Here is a 23,016-nt window from a genome sequence, read left to right as displayed (position 1 = left end):
TGGACATCATTACATCCCATTAGAGAACACTGTGGACATCATTACATCCCATTAGAGAACACTGTGGACATCATTACATCCCATTAGAGAACACCGTGGACATCATTACATCCCATTAGAGAACACCGTGGACATCATTACATCCCATTAGAGAACACCGTGGACATCATTACATCCCATTAGAGAACACCGTGGACATCATTACATCCCATTAGAGAACACCGTGGACATCATTACATCCCATTAGAGAACACCGTGGACATCATTACATCCCATTAGAGAACACCGTGGACATCATTACATCCCATTAGAGAACACCGTGGACATCATTACATCCCATTAGAGGACACTGTGGACAACTCCTAAAGGTGCTGTATGACACTTTATAACTGGTTTAATTTAACCTTTATTTAACTAGGCAAGTCAAATAACAACAAATTCTTATTTACAATGACGGCCTACCGGACGCTAGGCCAATTGTGCGCCACCCTATAGGACTCCCTATCCCGGCCGGATGTGATACAGCCTGGATTCGAACCCGGGATTGTAGTGGCGTCTCTGCCTTGACGCAGTGCCTTAGACCGCTGCGCCACTCGGGATATATGTCAGTACAGAACTGCAGGAACATGAATGTAAGAAAAGGAGTGTGTGTGTGTGTGTACACCTCGGAGGTGTTGAGAACCAAGGCGTCCTCCAGCAGAGTGTGATTTGATTGTTACGTGGAGCAGACCATTGCTGAAATACCAGTCCACCGTATCCTACTAGTACAGCCTCAGATATAGCTGCAAGCTGTAACTAGTCCTGATATTTGGCAGTCTCAGCCAGGTACAACACCTAACAGTACGTGGCCTGCAGGCCTACCTAAGACTGAGCAAAAGCAGCGGGCTAGGAACTTCTCTTTTCTCAGCTGTTCCCTGTCGGCTGTCTGAAGAACAAGGTGCTTTCTGTATCCTTCAGTGGCCACGCATACAAAGACCTTTGAAATGTTTCCATCCTTCTCGAATGTAATGTGATTTGTGGATTTAAATAAAGTAGTTAAAAGTGTGTGTACCTCAGAGGCGTTGAGTGCCAGGGCGTCCTCCAGCAGAGTGTGTGCGTGCGCGCTGAGGCCGTGGCGCAGAAGCAGATTGGCAGCGTTGACGAGGGGCAGGTGGCGCTGGGTGGGCGGAGCCGAGGCCAGGGAGTGGCGCAGACACTGCAGCGAGCTGGTACCGTTACTCTTCGCCCGCCAGAACAACGCCGCCTCGTTCTGGAGCAACCAGCCAGGGGCGCTATCCTGGAGGAGAGGAGGATTTACACGGTCTGAAGACGGATCATTTCCTATTACAACTGTGGAAGGCTGTTTATTCTGACAGAACAGCCCAAAGCCATCGCATTTCTCAGGACAGTAGTGGAGGATATTTCTGATATGAAACGACGTGTCTCTGTTCTACGGCGCTCACCTTCTTCATGGCTCGGGCTATACTGGCACCAGCCTGCTCCAAACTCCAGCCTCTGCTGCGAGACAGCAGTACCTGCACCCACACACACACACACACACACACACACACACACAGGATCAGCACAGTGACACACTTCAACCCTGCTCCAGTGGGGCAGCTCTGTGGCTGACTCAGTGGTGCTCCCAGTGGTGAAGATGGGTACTGTGACAGAAAACACATTTCTGTTGTCTCTGTATAATGGATTAATAAAGATGGTATTGTATTGAATCCAAAGTCCAGTCTCTAAAATATGTTGATGTTACAGACCACCTATCCAACACACGCACTGACCTGGGTGGCGTGGGGTCTGGCAGCTCCTTGTCCTCCAAGGTCCAGCCCACAGAAGCAGGCAGGTCAGCTGGAGGGGGCTGGAGCACAGGGCCACAGTCTGGAGAAGCCAGGGAGGAGGGAGGGGGTCCGGTACCGTACAGCACCGTCTGGAGGCTAGACACAGATCAGCAAATACATGAATGTCATATCACATGTATTACGCATAAACCATGCTGAGGAAGAGGCTCTCTGAGAGTGCCCTGTCGTCCAGCACACACCGTCAAGATACAGCACCATGTTAGAAACTGGCACAAAAGGTAGCATATACAAACATAACCTGGCTTACACTTTAACCGGGGCCTGTATACGCTGCGCTAACCCGGGCCCAGTATCTAACACGCCAACCCGGGCCCAGTGTCTAACACGCCAACCCGGGGCCCAGTGTCTAACACGCTGACCAGGGCCCAAAGTGTCTCAACACACTAACCAGGGCTCCAGTGTCTAACACGCTAACCAGGGCCCTGTGTCTAACACGCCAACTCCGCCCTGTGTTCAACACGCTAACCCGGGGCCCCGTGTCTAACATTGCGCTAACCAGGGCCCTGGCGTCTAACCGCACTGTCCTGGGCCCAGTGTCTAACATTACTGCCGGGGGCCCAGCGTCTAACACGCTAACCTGGGGCCCAGTGTCTAACACGCTAACCCGGGGCCCAGCGTCTAACACACTAACCCGGGGCCCAGCTGCCTAACACACTAACCCGGGGCCCTGCGTCTAACACACTAACCCGGGGCCCAGTGTCTAACACACACTAACCCGGGCCTGTGTCCCAACACACTAACCCACGGGCCCCTGTCAACACGCTAACCGGGGCCCAGTGTCTAACACACTAACCCGGGCCCACGCTAACACACTAACCCGGGGCCCAGTGTCTAACACACTAACCCGGGGCCCAGCGTCTAACACACTAACCCGGGCCCCAAGTTCTAACACACTAACCTGGGGCCCTGTGTCTAACACACTAACCTGGGGCCCAGTGTTCAACACACTAACCTGGGGCCCTGTGTCTAACACTAACCTGGGGCCCTGTGTCTCAGGTGGGAGGTAGAAGGTGGGTAGTAGGTGGGCGGGGGGGGGATGACAGGAAACTCATCAGCACAGCCTGCCCTCCGAGGCCACAGCAGCCTCTGAATGTCCTACAGACAAAACACACGCGTCAACTCCACAGAACCTTTAGACTGTCCTGCCAAACACAGCACAAAGCCCACTATCCACACACTAATAAATCCTGCCACACACACACACACAGTTTGAACTCACTTCGGTGGGGGAGGCCTGGTGGCCCTAGAGGGCTGCAGGCTCAGGGTCTCCGGACACAGAAGGTGGAGGTGTGGCTGGTGGTCTGGCTGGTGCTTGACTCCGACACCAGAGCAACGCAGTCCACAGAGACCCCTCCGAACTGGATGTGGAGCGTGCTCAAACAGGTCTCCACGGTGATAACGCACCGGCAGGTCCAAGGGGCAGAACAGGCTGCTCTGTTGCTGGCCCAGACGACACATCTGGTGGTTGCCTGAACAAAACAACTCATTATTGATGCACTATTTTATGTTTACCAAGGTGAATAGACAGAATTAACTGACCATCTCTAAATGGACATATTCATTTATATAAAACTCAAATCAAAATGTTGGTTGGTCACATACACATGGTTAACAGATGTTATTGGTCACATACACATGGTTAGCAGATGTTAATGCGAGTGGCGAAATGCTTGAGGTTCTAGTTCGACAGTGCAGTAATAACCGACAAGTCATCTAACAATCCCCCAACAACTACCTTATACAATCAATCTAAAGGGGTGAATGAGAATATGTACATGTAAGTATATGGATGAACGATGACTGTTCATCCAGATACACGGTCTGTATTTGTGTGTGTGTGTGCATCTGTGAGTGTGTATCCAATTTGTAAGTCGCTCTGATAAGAGTGTCTGCCTGACTTAAATGTAAATGTAAATGTATTATTTGTGTGTGTGTATTGCATTCAAGTGTGTGTATTGCATGTGAGTGTGTATGTATATTGTGTGCGAGTGTGTGTGCGTATTGTGTGTGTGTGTGTGTGTGTGAGTATATTGTATGAAAGTGTGTGTGTGAGTCAAAATGTCTCACCCAGCTGTGCCTCCTTGGCCATCTGGGTCTCGTGGATGATGTTGCGGAGGATCTGCTCTTCCTGCAGTAGCTTGTATTTTGTCCAGGGCCTCCCTGCTGACGCAGGTGGTGGTCATGCTGTTTCTGGTATTCCTTCAGCTCGTTCAGCGTGCGCTGCAGAGACCTGGGGTGTGACAGAACACATATAGCTAGCCAGAGGCCTACTGACAGGTCACTGTGCTGTTATACACCGAGTGTACAAAACATTAAGAACACCTTCCTAATATTGGATGGCTCCCATTGCCCTCAGAACAGACTCAATTCGTGCAGGGACTCTACAAGGTTGAAAGCGTTCCACAGGGACTCTTCCACAGGGACTCTGGTGTTGAAAGCTTCCACAGGGACTCTACAAGGTGTTGAAAGCCTTCCACAGGGACTCTACAAGGTGTTGAAAGCGTTCCACAGGGACTCTACAAAGGTGTTGAAAAGCGTTCCCACAGGGACTCTACAAGGTGTTGAAAGCGTTCCACAGGGACTCTGGTGTTGAAAGCGTTCCACAGGGACTCTACAAGGTGTTGAAAGCCTTCCACAGGGACTCTACAAGGTGTTGAAAGCGTTCCACAGGGACTCTGGTGTTGAAAGTGGGACTCACAAGGTCCACAGGGACTCTACAAGGTGTTGAAAGCGCCACAGGGACTCTACAAGGTGTTGACTCTAAGCGTTCCACAGGGACTCTACAAGGTGTTGAAAGCCTTCCACAGGGACTCTACAAGTGTTGAAAGCGTTCCACAGGGACTCTACAAGGTGTTGAAAGCGGTTCCACAGGGACTCTACAAGGTGTTGAAAGCACAGGGACTCTACAAGGTGTTGAAAGCGTTCCACAGGGACTCTACAAGGTGTTGAAAGCGTCTCCACAGGGACTCTACAAGGTGTTGAAAGCGTTCCACAGGGACTCTACAAGGTGTTGAAAGCGTTCCACAGGGACTCTACAAGGTGTTGAAAGCGTTCCACAGGGATGCTGACCCATGTTGACTCCAATGCTTCCCACAGTTGTGTCAAGTTGACTGGATGTCCTTTGGGTGGTACACCATTCTGTATACACACAGGAAACTGTTGGGCGTGAAAAACACAGCAGGGACGGCAGTGTAGCCTAGTGGTTAGAGGATTGGACTAGTAACCGAAAGGTTGCAAGTTCAAATTCCCGAGCTGACATGGTACAAAATCTGTCGTTCTGTCCCTGAACAGGCAGTTAACCCACTGTTCCTAGGCCGTCATTGAAAATACGAATTTGTTCTTAACTGACTTGCCTAGTAAAATAAAGGTAAAAAATAAAAATTGCAGTTCTTGACACAAAGACAAAATCTTTTGTCTTTACCCTCATTGGCACACATACACAATCCATGTCAGAACTGTCACAAGGCTTAAGAATCCTTCTTTTAACCCGTCTCCTCTCCTTCATCTACACTGATAGAAGTGGATTTAACAAGTGACATCAATAAGAGATCACAGCTTTCACCTGGATTCCCCTGGTCGGTCTGTCATGGAAAGAGCAGGTGTTCATAATATTTTGTCGACTCAGGCTATTTTCAGCATTGTAACCGGTGCCACATGAAGAGGAAGTCTGTGTCCACAACAATACTTCCCTTCCCATCAAATCCCCTTCAAAATGGTTCCTCACTCTCTATGAACCTAACCACACCCTGAGCAGTGAGGCGCTGTGCCTTTACCTGTGTTGGGCCTCCAGGCGCTGCTCCAGTTTCTGCTGACAGAGGACAGCGTGCTTCCTCCTCAGGGCCTGCTCAAAACCCAGCTGGGCCTGGAGAGCCTGCTCATAGCACAGCACTGAGTGGTTATACTCCCCCAGCATCTAAAGACAAAGAGGATAGAGGACAGGAGGTAGAGACAGACAGAGATAAATAATCTATTAGAGATGATTCACTCGTCTAGTATAAATGGAGAGAGAACTGAAGGTCAGGGCCGGTAACATTGACAATAAATCAGCAGGAATACACTTCCTGAGCACCTGAAGAAAACCATGCCAACAAGCACTGCAGTCACATCCTACATCCATATTCACTGCATAACTGTTGGAGAAATTATTGCTATACTCCAGTTTTGTAAAAAATCCAACTGTCAGTGTATCAGCCTCCCTCCTGTCAGTGTAACAGCCTAGTGTCTAAGCCTCCTGTCAGTGCATCAGCCTAGTGTCTAAGCCTCCTGTCAGTGTATAAGCCTAGTGTATAAGCCTCCTGTCAGTGTATCAGCCTAGTGTCTAAGCCTCCTGTCAGTGTATCAGCCTAGTGTCTAAGCCTCCTGTCAGTGTATCAGCCTAGTGTCTAAGCCTCCTGTCAGTGTATCAGCCTAGTGTCTAAGCCTCCTGTCAGTGTAACAGCCTAGTGTCTAAGCCTCCTGTCAGTGTATAAGCCTAGTGTATAAGCCTCCTGTCAGTGTATCAGCTTAGTGTCTAAGCCTCCTGTCAGTGCATCAGCCTAGTGTCTAAGCCTCCTGTCAGTGTATCAGCCTAGTGTCTAAGCCTCCTGTCAGTGCATCAGCCTAGTGTCTAAGCCTCCTGTCAGTGTAACAGCCTAGTGTCTAAGCCTCCTGTCAGTGCATCAGCCTAGTGTCTAAGCCTCCTGTCAGTGTAACAGCCTAGTGTCTAAGCCTCCTGTCAGTGTAACAGCCTAGTGTCTAAGCCTCCTGTCAGTGTATAAGCCTAGTGTATAAGCCTCCTGTCAGTGCATCAGCCTAGTGTCTAAGCCTCCTGTCAGTGTATAAGCCTAGTGTATAAGCCTCCTGTCAGTGTAACAGCCTAGTGTCTAAGCCTCCTGTCAGTGTATCAGCCTAGTGTCTAAGCCTCCTGTCAGTGTATCAGCCTAGTGTATAAGCCTCCTGTCAGTGTAACAGCCTAGTGTCTAAGCCTCCTGTCAGTGTATCAGCCTAGTGTCTAAGCCTCCTGTCAGTGTATCAGCCTAGTGTCTAAGCCTCCTGTCAGTGTATCAGCCTAGTGTCTAAGCCTCCTGTCAGTGCATCAGCCTAGTGTCTAAGCCTCCTGTCAGTGTAACAGCCTAGTGTCTAAGCCTCCTGTCAGTGTATCAGCCTAGTGTCTAAGCCTCCTGTCAGTGCATCAGCCTAGTGTCTAAGCCTCCTGTCAGTGCAACAGCCTAGTGTCTAAGCCTCCTGTCAGTGCATCAGCCTAGTGTCTAAGCCTCCTGTCAGTGCATCAGCCTAGTGTCTAAGCCTCCTGTCAGTGCATCAGCCTAGTGTCTAAGCCTCCTGTCAGTGTATCAGCCTAGTGTCTAAGCCTCCTGTCAGTGTATCAGCCTAGTGTCTAAGCCTCCTGTCAGTGTATCAGCCTAGTGTCTAAGCCTCCTGTCAGTGTATCAGCCTAGTGTCTAAGCCTCCTGTCAGTGTATCAGCCTAGTGTCTAAGCCTCCTGTCAGTGTATCAGCCTAGTGTCTAAGCCTCCTGTCAGTGTATCAGCCTAGTGTCTAAGCCTCCTGTCAGTGTATCAGCCTAGTGTCTAAGCCTCCTGTCAGTGTATCAGCCTAGTGTCTAAGCCTCCCTGTCAGTGTATCAGCCTAGTGTCTAAGCCTCCTGTCAGTGTATCAGCCTAGTGTCTAAGCCTCCTGTCAGTGTATCAGCCTAGTGTCTAAGCCTCCTGTCAGTGTATCAGCCTAGTGTCTAAGCCTCCCTGTCAGTGTATCAGCCTAGTGTCTAAGCCTCCTGTCAGTGTATCAGCCTAGTGTCTAAGCCTCCTGTCAGTGTATCAGCCTAGTGTCTAAGCCTCCTGTCAGTGTATCAGCCTAGTGTCTAAGCCTCCTGTCAGTGTATCAGCCTAGTGTCTAAGCCTCCTGTCAGTGTATCAGCCTAGTGTCTAAGCCTCCTGTCAGTGTATCAGCCTAGTGTCTAAGCCTCCTGTCAGTGTATCAGCCTAGTGTCTAAGCCTCCTGTCAGTGCATCAGCCTAGTGTCTAAGCCTCCTGTCAGTGTATCAGCCTAGTGTCTAAGCCTCCTGTCAGTGCATCAGCCTAGTGTCTAAGCCTCCTGTCAGTGCATCAGCCTAGTGTCTAAGCCTCCTGTCAGTGTATCAGCCTAGTGTCTAAGCCTCCTGTCAGTGCATCAGCCTAGTGTCTAAGCCTCCTGTCAGTGTATCAGCCTAGTGTCTAAGCCTCCTGTCAGTGTATCAGCCTAGTGTCTAAGCCTCCTGTCAGTGTATCAGCCTAGTGTCTAAGCCTCCTGTCAGTGTATCAGCCTAGTGCATCAGCCTAGTGTCTAAGCCTCCTGTCAGTGTATCAGCCTAGTGTCTAAGCCTCCTGTCAGTGTATCAGCCTAGTGTATAAGCCTCCTGTCAGTGCATCAGCCTAGTGTCTAAGCCTCCTGTCAGTGTATCAGCCTAGTGTCTAAGCCTCCTGTCAGTGCATCAGCCTAGTGTATAAGCCTCCTGTCAGTGTATCATCCTACTGTAAGTGTCGATGTAGTGAAAACATTAAAAGCAGACTGTATGTGAACAAATACCAACACAAGTCTACGTCAACATCCCTCCAGAAATATTAAAACGTAGTGGAAACAAATGTTGCAGAACCACGTGTTCTATTTAAAGTCTACATTTGGTTTAAATCACCTAATGCCTGCTTTCTTTATCGTCATTAGACATCCCTAAAAACTGACTTTGGTGTTCCTCAAGGGTCAGTGCTTGGACCCCTGCTCTTCTCTTGATAGATGCTAGTACCGTTTCACGACACATGATGTAGAATGGTGCCTCAAAGGGAATGATAGAGTTACAACTGTTGATGAAACCAGATGATGATGTCGTACAGCTATCTTTCTGTGGTTTTGTCTGTCTTGTGTGTATTCCATCAGGAACCAACTTGGAAACAAGTGGAATCTCTTTAACGTGTTATCTCCTGGGTTGTATTCAGTGCATCTACTAGTGGTGCTGTAACTCACTGCGTAGATGTTGCCCAGGGTGTAGTGGCTGGTGAGAAGGTCAGAGGTCAAATCCAGGGCAGTGTGAGCCACGATGGCAGCGTCAGCAGAGAAGTGGGCCCTGTGCAGGATGTTGGCCATGTTCACCAGGGCCAGGTCCTTGTGCTGCCTGGATACACAACAGACAACGAAAATGGGACTTAAAACTCATATATGATCCACTGTTTGAATGTTGAATAACCATAGCTGGGACATGTTCATTGGCCACCAAAGGGCAGACAACATTATGGAATACTAGGATTATGGAATACTAGGGCCAATAAGAAAGGCTCATTTAGTTTTCCATTGCAAAGTGCTTTACATCATGTGTCCTAATGAACATGACCCTGATGCCTGACAAGCTGAAGCCAGGGGCTGAGTTTTCCTTGTTCGTACCTGGGTGAGAAGTGCAGGGCCCGGATCACACAGTCCACCGCCCGCCTGGGCTCATTCTTTATCCTCCAGTAGAACGACGCCAGGTTATACAGCACCCAGGATGAGGAGTTCTGGACAACACAACAAACAGGTCATCAGAAGGGAACTATATGAAAGTCAAACCAGAACAGTGACTGTCCATTTATAACATTGACCAAATCAGTGCATAAAAGTTTAAAGTAATCCCATGCAGCTATATATAAACCAATAAAAACAGACCAGACAGTGTTGGTGAGTGTGAAGAGTGGCGATAGAGCACAACGTACCCTCAGCAGGCCCTGCTGGATGCGATGGCCCACCTCATCCATGCTGCGGCCCAGTTTGTGGGACAGGGAGCCAAAAATGGGGTCCTCTTTAGAGAGCAGAGGAGATGTGAGGTTCACCTGTTCCTGCACGCCCTGGAAAACATAGACATATATGGCACAGATCCAGACAAGTATGTGTCATCACATTAACAAGCGGGTTTGGTTTCCCCTTCAAACTCACCCGGAGATGCTGGAAACCGTGGATACTATATGGGAGCTCAAATACTCTGGCACAGTCAGGCTTCTCCAGATCCGGGGGTAGAGGGGACCTAAAATCTACGTAATCCTCAGGGCTGAAAGAAACAGCCATAGTCAAGGTCCAGGGAGAATTAGTGTAGTGCCCAGCAGAAGAGGGGGAACAAGAAGAGAAAGGTAACCAGTGGTTGACTTGTATCATGTAGCTGTTTAAAATGCCTGATGATGTAGGACATGCAGATCTAGATTTGAAAGACAAGCCATCATGGTTTATTCTATCAGAAATCTTCGCTGATTTCTCATCACCAGGGTGTCATCAAGAATACTTGTCCTCTTGTAAACTCCCTACATTCTCCAATGATCGAATATCACTGTGTGTTCTAATAATGACTTCTGACAGTATGTAAATACTTCCATTGTTTATTTGTGGGCGGCAGGTAACCTAGTGGTTAGAGACTTGGGCCAGTAACCAGCAGGTAACCTAGTGGTTAGAGACTTGGGCCAGTAATCAGCAAGTAGCCTAGTGGTTAGAGCTATGGGCCAGTAACCAGCAGGTAGCCTAGTGGTTAGAGACTTGGGCCAGTAACCAGCAAGTAGCCTAGTGGTTAGAGCGATGGGCCAGTAACCAGCAAGTAGCCTAGTGGTTAGAGACTTGAGTAATCAGCAAGTAGCCAGTAACCAGCAAGTAGCCTAGTGGTTAGAGCGATGGGCCAGTAACCAGCAAGTAGCCTAGTGGTTAGAGCGATGGGCCAGTAACCAGCAAGTAGCCTAGTGGTTAGAGCGATGGGCCAGTAACCAGCAAGTAGCCTAGTGGTTAGAGCTGAGCGATGGGCCAGTAACCAGCAAGTAGCCTAGTGGTTAGAGCGATGGGCCAGTAACCAGCAAGTAGCCTAGTGGTTAGAGACTTGGGCCAGTAACCGAAAGGTTGCTAGATCGAATCCCTGAGCTGACAAGCTAAAAGATGTCGTTCTGCCCCTGAACAAGGCAGCTAACCCACTGTTCCTAGGCCGTCATTGTAAATAAGAATTTGTTCTTAACTGACTTGCGTAGTTAAATAAATGTTAAATTAAAACAAATATATATTTGTTTGTATAAAAGTTTATTTTGTTTTGTGCTGTAGTGTCATGATGCGTGTATATTGTATGTTGTTGAAAATCTCCCAAAAATGACTCATGTCATCGGTCAATGTCAATGATAAGATGAAGCCGTTTTGGAGCGCGACCAATGGATTCGTTACACGGCACTGATGACATATGTCAACATCCCTTATCAGTGCTTCCCCTTGATAATGAGTTATGTGAGGGCACATTAGTAACAACCAACTGATTGGTCAAGAGTGCACAGCCTGGGCTTACCTGATGTCTTTACTCTCCAGGGAGATGTAGGTACCATCGTAGAGATCCAAGTCTCCCAGGGGTACTTTAGCCATGACACAGTCGGCATCCTCTTTATAGTGTCTCTGCTCCAAGCCCATGTCCCTGTCCTCATTCTCCTCAATGTGAATCTTCTGAGCGACAAGCTGCTTCTGAACAAAGCAGGGGTCAGAGACATGAGATTCAGACCTTTCAGTGTGGCTTGATTTAGAAGCAATGCTATATCTCACTGGGACAAAAAGAAAGGAAGACAGGTTGCCCCATCTGATGTGATCCAATATATATTCTTCAATAATCAATGAGTATTAAATGACTATTGAAAAGCTGTGAATATTGGAGATATTGCATCTTTCAAGTAAGGGAGAGCACAGCAGTATAGATGTTTAACACAGTGGCCTTGGACTAACATTGTAAAACCAGGAAGTAGAGCAATAGGCTATGAGCACTGTGAGGTAGTCATTAAAAGATGATCATCACCTCTAACTTCTTCAGGTAGTTGACACGGGTCTCCTGTCGCATGAAGATGACAAGGTCATGTGGATGTTTAAGATTCAAAGGAGAGTCAACCTGCAAAAACTGAAAATGTTAGTCTTTAAATAAACAGTACCTGTTTCCACTCTATGACTTCGACCCCTAAAGACCTCTGAATCCGCTGACCACAGTACACGTGAATTGAGACAGCACCAAAACAGAATTGAGGCAGAGGAACCTGGCTGATTTGACACCGTAATTACGTAGTAGTAGCAGTTGGTAATCTTTGTTTTTTCCCAATCCATCCGTTTTAGATAGTTTGGCCACAGCTGAATAGAATGTCAATGGCTAAATAGTCTGAACATTTAAAGTCCTTCTAAACATCACTTGTAAGTGGATACATTAGATTAGTTGTGTATAGCTACAAAGGTTATATCAAATAATATTTTATTTAATAAACCCCTTTTATTTATGGGCTTACATCAAGCCCAAAGCACAATTTTACATTCAATTCACTTAGCTTCGATGCAACCAAGAGAGTTTTGACATTGTGCTGGATGTCAAAACTATTGGTTGCATCAGAACTACTAGTTAGCTGGATGTGCCGACTCTGAGTCTGTCAGCTCTGTTGTGCCCATTATCTTTGAGCCCAGTAGCTTATTAGCTAGCTTGCCAACCTACTACCTACCAATCACCTATCACTAGATTGCGTTATTTCAGATTTTCTAGGATGATTGGATGCCTTTAGCTAGTTAGAGCTAGCTAATATGTAAGTTAATTCTGGCTTACCCAGAGACCCCGTTCTCTAACTAACTTAGCTAACGTTATTTATCTAGGGGGTCAGCATTGCTGCATTACTGTGCTAGCAAAAGTCCCAGAGAGGAACTTATAAAAGTAGTTAATTGGCAATCGATGGTTGACAAGCTAGTATGAGCCTTCAGCCGTGTTAGTAAATGTTAGCAACAGTAAAGTCAAAGAAACGGGTTCTACCTATATGTGTTAAAATCGTTACCTAGCTAGCAACATACGGTTATAAACACGGGCCGTTAACGTACTTGCTGTTGAATTTTTCCATCTTCAGTGACGACCCAGTGGGTGGTAGCTCCTCCGGGTTCGGCCAATATTATACAGAGTAGGATAAAAATCTTCCCTTGAACTGACACTTTTCGGGAAACGTTTACATAGGGCAGAGACCCAGAACTGATTTTCCTGAGGTCCACCATTTTTCTGTCTTCTTTACAGATGTGTTGTGGCAGAAGAAGAAGCCGAAAAAAGTTAACTTCCTGTGTGTCACTTCCTTGTTTATTTTTTTATATTCCTTGGTCTAATAGTTGTTAGCTAAAACTAGCTACCGAGTAAAAATGCCAGGGCGTTGTTCAGCTTTCAACTGTAGGAATACGTTTAAAAATGTTAAACATAAAACAAACAAGGTTACATTTCCAGGTAGGCTTTCAGCATCTGATTAACGTCGACATTTGGCCAGCTAGCTCGTCAGCTTACGTTAGCTACAGTGCTTGGTTAGCTTGTGTAGCTAGCTTACGATTTCCAGTAATACATCGGCTATACCTGATTTAGACGAATGTGACATAAATGTTATTTATCTTATCATAAAGAACGTGTAACTTCTAAGCAAATGAACACCCTTAGTACCCCGGCCTAAGTGCTCGCTGTTTCATCCCTGTCTTTTTCGATTAGCATTTATAACAATAACAAAGCCTAGCCACTGATTTTGGTAAATACATGAGGGATGGGGCTGGAGAAATGTAACGACTGTCAAATTCATAGACATAGCTATGAATGCAAGGACTGCCCAGAGTGACCATCCATGATGTCAAAATGATAGTTTTAGCAATGTTGTGAGGCTATAAAGTGTTTGTTTACAATTACACACTTATATTTTGGGTTCTGATGGGGTATGACAGTTGAACTAAGCTCATGGTGCATTTATAAGTTATATTCTTCAAGAATCAATGGTTATATATAATTAATTTAAAAGTCAAAAAATGTATGTTACAATCACAGATTGCCCTGTTGTTTACATTTTGTTCTTTTAACATTTTTCCTATGTTAACAGCTTTCCAAAGCGTGATCCTAAACGAATAAAAGAGTGGGTGGGTCAGATGAAATGGAAAGACTGGCAGCCAACCCCTCATTCCTTACTGTGCTCAGAGCATTTTGAGGAGAGGTGCATGGATAGAACTGGGCAGACAGTGCGTTTACGTGATGATGCAATACCAACTATCTTTGCCTTTCCTAGTCACCTACAAAAAAAGGTATTTAGTCAATTGAGGCAGGTGTGTTGTTTTCATTTAAACTATTAGACCTAACTGAGTCTGGCGGTTGTGAATTTAACATATGAGGGATTCTTGAAACGTGCTTTGGCTTTGTTGGTTGAGTTGAACTTTGTGTTTTATTGTTGAGTTCTTGTAGTTTCAGAAAACAGCCGGAAGGAGGAAAGAGTAACCTTGGTGAGAAATGCAACATTAAAAAAATGTAACTGTATTACCAGTTTTCCATTGGTGTTGCTGTTTACTCTGAAGGATATGAAAAATGTCATACCAGTTTTCCATTGGTGTTGCTGTTTACTCTGAAGGATATGAAAATGTAACACCAGTTTTCCATTGGTGTTGCTGTTTAACATTATTTTATTTATTTCACCTTTATTTAACCAGGTAGGCTAGTTGAGAACAAGTTCTCATTTGCAAATGCGACCTGGTCAAGATAAAGCATAGCAGTGTGAACAGACAACACAGAGTTACACATGGAGTAAACAATTAACAAGTCAATAACACAGTAGAAAAAAATGTCTATATACATTGTGTGCAAAAGGCATGAGGAGGTAGGCGAATAATTACAATTTTGCATATTAACACTGGAGTGATAAATGATCAGATGGGCTTGTACAGGTAGAGATATTGGTGTGCAAAAGAGCAGAAAAGTAAATAAATATAAACAGTATGGGGATGAGGTATGTAAAATTGGGTGGGCTATTTACCGATAGACTATGTACAGCGATCGGTTAGCTGCTCAGATAGCAGATGTTTGAAATTGGTGAGGGAGATAAGTCTCCAACTTCAGCGGTTTTTGCAATTCGTTCCAGTCACAGGCAGCAGAGAACTGGAACGAAGGCGGTAAATGAGGTGTTGGCTTTAGGGATGATCAGTGAGATACACCTGCTGGAGTATTACTACAGGTGGGTGTTGCTATTGTGACCAGTGAACTGAGATAGGCGGAGCTTTACTAGCATGGACTTGTAGATGACCTGGAGCCAGTGGGTCTGGCGACGCGAATATGTAAGCGAGGGCCAGCCGACTAGAGTATACAGGTCGCAGTGGTGGGTGGTATAAGGTGCTTTAGTAACAAAATGGATGACACTGTGATAAACTGCATCAGTTTGCTGAGTAGAGTGTTGGAAGCTATTTTGTAGATGACATCGCCGAAGTCGAGGATCGGTAGGATAGTCAGTTTTACTAGGGTATGTTTGGCGGCGTGAGTGAAGGAGGCTTTGTTGCGGAATAGAAAGCCGACTCTAGATTTGATTTTAGATTGGAGATGTTTGATATGAGTCTGGAAGGAGAGTTTATTCTAGCCAAGACACCTAGGTACTTATAGATGTCATCCCATTTATATTCACTAGTGGAACCATCAGGATGGTGATGCTAGTGGGCGTGCGGGTTGCTGGCAGTGAACGGTTGAAAAGCATGCATTTGGTTTACTAGCGTTTAAGAGCAGTTAGAAGATACGGAAGGAGTGTTGTATGGCATTGAAGCTCGTTTGGAGGTTAGATAGCACAGTGTCCAAGGACGGGTTCGATTGGTGTTGCTGTTTACACTAAAGGATATGTAAACTGTACTACCAGTTTTCCATTGGTGTTGCTGTTTACACTAAAGGATATGTAAACTGTACTACCAGTTTTCCATTGGTGTTGCTGTTTACACTAAAGGATCTGCCACATATGTATTTCCTTTTTGATTGCCTCTACTGGTGATTTCAGTTCCCAGAGGATCCTGTTCCCGAGGAGTCGACACAACGGGAGAAGTCTCCACCCACCTACTTAAACCACAGTATATGGCACCCAAGTCGTTTCCATGACGACTACTGTGTTCCACAGGTACAAAGTACATATCACTCTTATCTAGATTTTTTAAAAGATTTTTTTTAAACAAATATTTCATTCATGTTTATTTATTTAGTATTTATTTGTTTTTCAGAGTATTGACTGGGCTGTAAAAGACATGCCTAAAGAAGTAAGTTGTGAGTTAGCCGCATCAGCATTATGAAGCTAGTTGAGCTCACCATCAATTTCCTTACAGAACAACCATGTATGTATCATTTGCCAAATATTCCAAATGTTTCCATCCAAACAGCTTAATGCGCAGTACCTGCTCAAAATCCCAGGGAGGAGCTTGTTGAAAAGTAGTGTCACTGTTACTCCCAACCAAAACGATGTTGATGAGGCCCAGACCTCGAGGGCCAGTTGCGTGTATGATTACAGCATCCTATAAAGGTCTTCTATAACCGTAAACCTTTCCATGCACGTGCTTTAATAACTGAACTCCTGACAATTTCAGATCCCATCTGCAACTTTAGAAAAAGCAAGGTCTGATCTTTATCCCCAAGCACGCAATCAAGGTAAGGTTTCTGACAGACCATTGTATTCTGGACAGCGGGCAACAAGATTATTTTGACCCATGTCAACTTAAAGGGTTACTGTCGTGTGTATTCCCCAGCCCATTACCTCATGTTAATTGATGTGCATATAACTACACATTATAAACTGCAAATGACTTTATCTGAACCAGATCAAGGAGAAAATGGGATTGGCTGACAATGGATGTGAAGGGACCATTTCCAGAGACCAAAAGTAGACACAAGTTTGTACTAACTGTAATGGACTACTACTCCAAATGGATGGAAGCCTACCCCATGAAGACCAACAACAGTAAAGAGATTGCCAAAATAATCTCTGACCTCATCTCTCGCTTTGGCTTCCCTGTTGGAATCCTGTCTTGTTTGACTCGAGCACACATTTTAGAGGTAAGAGATGCATGCATGCATGTATGGATGTAAGTGTTACTGTACTGCCCCAAATAAAAATGTTTTGGGGGGAAATTAAGTTTTGCACTAAGTTATCTCATGAATATTAAGTACCGGGGGTGGAACCAAAATTATTTTCCAATTGTTTCGCTCTGAACAAAACCATAATTTGTGTAGTTCCATTCTACTATTCTGACCAGCAAAATAAAGTTTCACTGTAAGGTCTACTACACCTGTTGTATTCAGCATATGTGACAATCAAATTTGATTTGATGTTGAGCAGGCAGGCACTGGAATACGTTTCTGAGTGACAGAGTGAGGGCTTTGCATAGGCGCTTTGTAGCAATTTTTTGTGGGCCTGGAAAGTAAAATTACTTTATTACCCGGTACCCATGGTTTTCAAACAATGGTTCTGTTCCGGAACAACTTTTGTTCCCTGTTCTGATTCTGTTCCTCCAAAAATGTTATTGTTTTCTGGTCCAGTTCCCTGAACTGGTTCAAACCCCCTGTTAAGTTCCCCTTCTATTTTTAAATTTTACAGATCAACTTGGCTTTGGGTGATCTGAAGAAACTGACATGCCAACTCATATTCTACCGTCCTCTGGGAGTGTCACTGGATCCAGTAACAAAGTCCCTTGTAGACCGGTTTGTCCTCCAATGTACCTTGCTACACAGCCACCTGATTCTAAAAGCTTATACTATGGATAATAGTCTACTTAATATAATTGGGATGATTGCAATAATCTTTTGGCAGTTTACTGAATCCGAACACATGTCATGCTAGCCCAACTGACTTGCTGACTTGTTATTTAATTTTTTATTTTAACTAGGCAAGTCAGTTAAAAACAAATTCTTATTTTCAATGACAGCCTAGGAACAGTGGGTTAACTGCCTGTTCAGGGGCAGAACGACAGATTTGTACCTTGTCAGCTCGGGGATATGAACTTGCAACCTTTCGGTTACAAGTCCAACGCTCTAACCACTAGGCTACCCTGCCGCCCCGTTATAATATGCATGTGTTTTGTTTTAATACATTTTTCATCATATACCTGGACAGGTTGGTGTCAGATTTGGTGAAAGAACATCCTGATCGTTGGGATGTTTACCTGGCTGCCAGTGTGTTCAGCTTCTGCTGCAAAGAGCACCCCACCACCAGACAAATCCCCCTGTCTCTGCTGCGCTGCGGAGGGACTCAGTCTGTCTCCACCTCACCAAGAAAGCTGCCTGTAAGTTGGAGACTGCCCATGTTCAGAAAGACTGTCCCACTCCTACAACAAAACATACTCATATTATTGATTCCCATTGAATGAATGAAGAAAATGCACATAGAAATAGGTTTGAATTATATCATATTTTAGTTGAGCGTTTATACTGACTTGTGCTTTGACCAACCTGTTTGCATTGAAGGATAATGGGATAAAAGGAAGGACCTTTGTCATACTAGATGCCCAGCCACCTCAAAGGGAAGTCCGTGTGGAGTGCAATCAGTGCAGTCAATGGAGCACGGTCAGCCAGGACTCAGAGCTGAAGAGATATGAGGAGATGAAACTTGGGGAGGAGGACTACACCCACACCTGTGTGAGCTGCAGAGTGGCCATGAGCTGCAGGGTGGCCCTGGAGGTCATGAGGGGTTAGGAGACAAGGACATGAAGAACTGGATGTAAATGAGAAAGCTTTTCAAACAAGGACTGAAAAGATGGAGGATATAATAAGGACGTTGGAAACCAAGTGGTGGTGAAGGAAGAGATTGATGTAGGGGTGAAAAAAGGTTCCTAGGGGGAAGAAGTTTGAACAATAAGAGTTTATAATGTGTATATACTTATACGTTTCTCAGTCATAAACGTTTTTGGAATGAAATAAAACAGATAGTGTTGTTTTCAAGTTGTGTGTGCTCAAACAGTGGATTGTTGTTTAATAATGCATTTGGGCAGACATCTATACACTGCTTCAGTGCTTCATCTATTCCTCTGATTTGGGGTATTTTTAGAAAATGAGGTAGCTGCAGTCCAATATGGGAACCAGAGTATGGGAGAGTGGGCATGTGGAAAGGACAAGAGTGGGCATGTTGAAAGGAGCTCTGCTATAGCTTAGTTAGACTGTTGCTTCCTGTGACTATCACCTTGATGTTGGCTACGAGGCAGCTACTTCCCACTCTGCTGGGGGACAGTAGACAGAGACATTTGATTATGCTGAACTGGGGCAACGGTCTATGGCCCGTGATTTGAAAGGGTCAAAGCGGGGAGGGAGGAGCGCCCTTCTCAAATGGAACAGTAATCTGTACCGCTGGGTCATGTCAACAAGGCAGCATTGTGCATCGTCTAGAAACATGCATCTCTTTTTCATAAAATACACATTTAAATTAAACTAGTTTCCATTTGGGATGGCAGATATGGTCCTCTGTAGTTGGTAGAGCATGGTGCTTGTAACACTAGGCTTGAGTTCCATTCCTGCTTTCGGAACACCCATACATACAATGTATGCACACATGACTAAGTTTCTATTGGGTCATTTTATTTGCTGTATTTTTATTTAACTATGCAAGTCAGTTAAGAACAAATTCTTATTTACAATGACGGTCTACCAAAAGACAAAAAGGCCTAACGAGGATGGGGGTCCTGGGATTAAAATAACAAAATAGGACAAAACACACATCACGACAAGAGAGACACCACTACACTACATAAAGAGAGACCTAAGACAGCATGGCAGCAACACATGACAACACAACATGGCAGCAGTATAAATCATGATACAAACGTGTTAATGGGATTTATCTGTTAATTGAATGATTAGAATATTCCACCCTGAAATCATATAATTGTATGGAATTGATTAGAATGTATAAAATTATAATCAATAAGTGTAGTTCTAGTCAGAATTAGGTAAAACAATATAGCTAATGTATGTTTTTATGGTATTTTAAAGACAGACTGTCTGAGCAAAATTCGGCGCCGACCTGACCAGAGATTTGGGAGAGAACGGGGAGGTCAAGGTCTCCCTAATCTCTGTCGGCTGGGTAGTGAGCCAATGTGTGCGAAGCAGGACATTGTGTGCGTCTGTTTGTGTGAATGTGTGTGCGTATGGTTGTGTGAATGTGGGCGTGAGAAGTCAGTATAAAATGAATTGATTTGTATTCTTGACTTCAGAACGTTCCCGTGAATAAACCTTTTGGCCATTTAGCTGGGCTCCGTCTGTTTCATTCGACCAGGATCTTACACATTCTGGTTCACAGACTGAGTTATATAATTAAATTGGGTGATGTACCTGGAGAACATAATTATCTTATCAAAACACTATTGGGCACAGACAGCAGCACAAAGGGCAAGAAGGTAGAGACAAAATACATCATGCGAAGCAGCCACAACTGTCAGTAAGAGTGTCAATGATTGAGTCATTGAATGAAGAGATGGAGATAAAACTGTCCAGTTTGAGTGCTGTCCAGTTTGAGTGCTCTGTCCAGCTCGTTCTAGTCATTAGCTGCAGCGAACTGAAAGAGGAGCGACCCAGGGATGTGTGTGCTTTAAGGAGCAACAGAATGTGACTGGCAGGGCGGGTGTTGTATGTGGAGGATGAGGGCTGCAGTAGATATCTCAGATAGGGGGTAGTGAGGCCTATGAGAGTTTTATAAATACATAAAACCAGTGTCTTGCGACGAGTATACATAAATGACCAGTTTACAGAGGAGTATAGAGTGTAGTGATGTGTCCTATAAGAAGCATTGGTGGCAAATCTGGATGGCTGAATTGTAAAGCACATCTAGCCGCTCGAGAGCACCCTTACCTGCCGATCTATAAATTACGTCTCCGTATTCTAGCATGGATCGACTGGTCATCTGAATCAGGGTTAATTCTGCAGCTGGTGTGAAAGAGGAGCGATTACGATAGAGGATGGGAGATGAGGAAATGCTGATTTAAAGAAGTATATAAAAGTGTCGGCTAAATAACATACGTTAAAGATAGTTTAAACACAGAATCCTATTCATTACTCCATGTGCCATTTTAACACATTTTTCCATGTTGCAGAGGGAAACATTTGCAGTTTTATAATTCTATATTACAGATTTTGACATGAGGCCAAGAGAAAATGTTGCAGTTTTAAAGCTAATTTCCAGCAATTCTACACTTGTTGCCATGGGGTAGAGAAAACAATGTGCTGTTTTTATAGCTCATTCAATTCTTTTGTTCCTATTTTTCCATGAGGCTGAGATAAAATTTGCAGTTTTAAAGCATTTCCTGCAAATCTACACATTTTGCTATCATATGCTATCTGGAGGACCCCTATGATAAAATCTGTAGATTTGCAGGATTTTGGCTTTAAAACTGCTCCTCTGCATTTCGACACAACCACTCGCTCATACCCTAGTCACCATATTGGGCTGCAGCTTCCCATACTTGGTATTTTACATGGTGTTATTTTCCTTTTTTCCACCCTGTCCAGTTGGTGGCGGTGTTGCACAACCGTTTCATTTGCCACAAGTCATAAAACCACTAATGAGGAAGAAAAAAAACATCAAGCCCCGTCTGTCTTGTTGAGCTTTGATGCAGTTTCGACCTGGTGCAATTTAAGATTTTCCCATTCCACCTTTCCCTTTTATTTTTGGGTGACCAAATGTGCAATACGCCCCCCAGACCTTGAAAGACAGCAATACATAACACAACGTCTAAGTCTGCCGGAAATTCACACGAAGAAGGAAAATATCAACAATTTGTAAATCAGAAATGTCATGTTCAGCTTACAGCTGTAAGAATAGAGGACATGATAGATATGATAAAAATAATCAGTTGCGTGCTAAAAAAGTTAGGCTTCACAGGTAAGGCTTGCAGCATTTGACTAACAACACGATATTGGCTAACAACGTAGTGTGAGCAACTAGTTAGCCAACAAGTTATTTAGCAGCTAACGTGAGGCTAGCTGAGAGATTTACGGTCATTTCGATTTTATAGATCATGTCGTATTATAATGTATCATAACAAACGAGTTAGCTAGCTAACGTTATTACTACATTTGTTTTTGTCTTAAAGCTAAACAAACAAGTCCTGCTGTTGTGAAGGGATCTGGGAATATGTCCAATGCAATGATTTTTTAAATTCGGCTATTGTCGATATTTAGGCGAGCCATAACTGTTTTTCTATATCATACCCAAAATATAAGGTTTTATTACTCCATTGTTTTACATAACAATGATGTAAACAAACAACACATGGCTTCAAAATATGTTTCAACCCGTCGTGGGGTGGATTCACTAGGAACCAAACATATGCAAACGAAACGGGGAGGGACCACCTGAATTTGACCAATATAAACTATTTTTCCTTTGCAACCCGTTTCCGGTGTGGAGTAAACGGCTTCCTTTGCAAACCGTTTCCGTGTGGAGTAAACGGCTCCTTTGCAAACCGTTTCCCGTGTGGAGTAAACGGTTTCCTTTGCAAACCGTTTCCGCGTGGAGTAAACGGCTTCCTTTGCAAACCGTTTCCGTGTGGAGTAAACGGCTTCCTTTGCAAACCGCTTCCCGTGTGGAGTAAACGGCTTCCTTTGCAAACCGTTTCTCGGTGGAGTAAACGGTTTCCTTTGCAAACCGTTTCCCGTGTGGAGTAAACGGCTTCCTTTGCAAACCGTTTCCGTGTGGAGTAAACGGCTTCCTTTGCAAACCGTTTCCCGTGTGGAGTAAACGGTTTCCTTTGCAACCCGTTTCCGGTGTGGAGTAAACGGCTTCCTTTGCAACCCGCTTTCCGGTGTGGAGTAAACGGCTTCCTTTGCAAAACATTCTTAAACCGAACGAAACGGAGAGGGTCCTACCAGTAGATGTACTAACTAGAGAAACGGTGGTTGTAGTTGTAAAACAGCATGTTTGATGTCATGGACTGTCATGAGATGACCTAAAAACATGCCACTTCCATACAGCTATGATTTTTGTTTTTGTTGCATATTAGAATAATTAATGTACCAAGTTAGGAGAATGCTTTCCAAACCTGCTACGAAAAGTCCCATGTATCAAAGTGGCATGTTTTTAGGGAGTCCTGGACTGTCACCCCTTGCATCTAGAGCACTACGGGATTACATCTCCCTATAGTCCCATCCCTAAGTTGTATACCAAAACAAGTGTCAAGGACACCTGTTTTCTCTGAAGTAGCTTTAAAGGTCCAGCACTATCACAGACGTGATTTCCTGTGATATATATATATATATTCAAACTCTGATTTTGGAATTATATTGTGAAAATTGTGATATTAACCTTTTTGTGTAAGAGCTGTTTAAAAAGACTGCCTGGAATGTTTTGGTGGGATGGAGTTTTGGCCTGCCTGGTGACGTCACCAGGCACTAAATTAGTTGATAGACCAAT

General features: G+C 44.7%; 1 protein-coding gene and 1 pseudogene across 1 annotated transcript; one reads left to right on the top strand and one right to left on the bottom strand.

Annotated features, from left to right (window-relative positions):
• Positions 1 to 861: 861 nt before the first annotated feature.
• Positions 862 to 12,882, bottom strand: LOC135535688 (tetratricopeptide repeat protein 17-like; annotated as a pseudogene).
• An 814-nt stretch (positions 12,883 to 13,696) lies between these two features.
• LOC135535687 (uncharacterized) lies at positions 13,697 to 18,449 on the top strand (the record flags this gene model as incomplete). Its single annotated transcript, XM_064962126.1, has 8 exons — positions 13,697 to 13,912; positions 15,634 to 15,750; positions 15,851 to 15,886; positions 16,211 to 16,239; positions 16,442 to 16,676; positions 17,218 to 17,321; positions 17,734 to 17,902; positions 18,084 to 18,449. Coding segments are annotated over 8 exons (1,134 nt in total), but the record flags the coding sequence as incomplete, so codon positions are not given.
• Between the last annotated feature and the right edge of the window lie 4,567 nt (positions 18,450 to 23,016).

The sequence above is a fragment of the Oncorhynchus masou genome, unplaced genomic scaffold, assembly GCF_036934945.1.
Source record: "Oncorhynchus masou masou isolate Uvic2021 unplaced genomic scaffold, UVic_Omas_1.1 unplaced_scaffold_4989, whole genome shotgun sequence".
NCBI classification, from domain to species: Eukaryota; Metazoa; Chordata; class Actinopteri; order Salmoniformes; family Salmonidae; genus Oncorhynchus; species Oncorhynchus masou.
The sequence above is the reverse complement of the archived record's forward strand: the minus strand, read 5'-3'. Positions and strand labels throughout refer to the sequence as shown.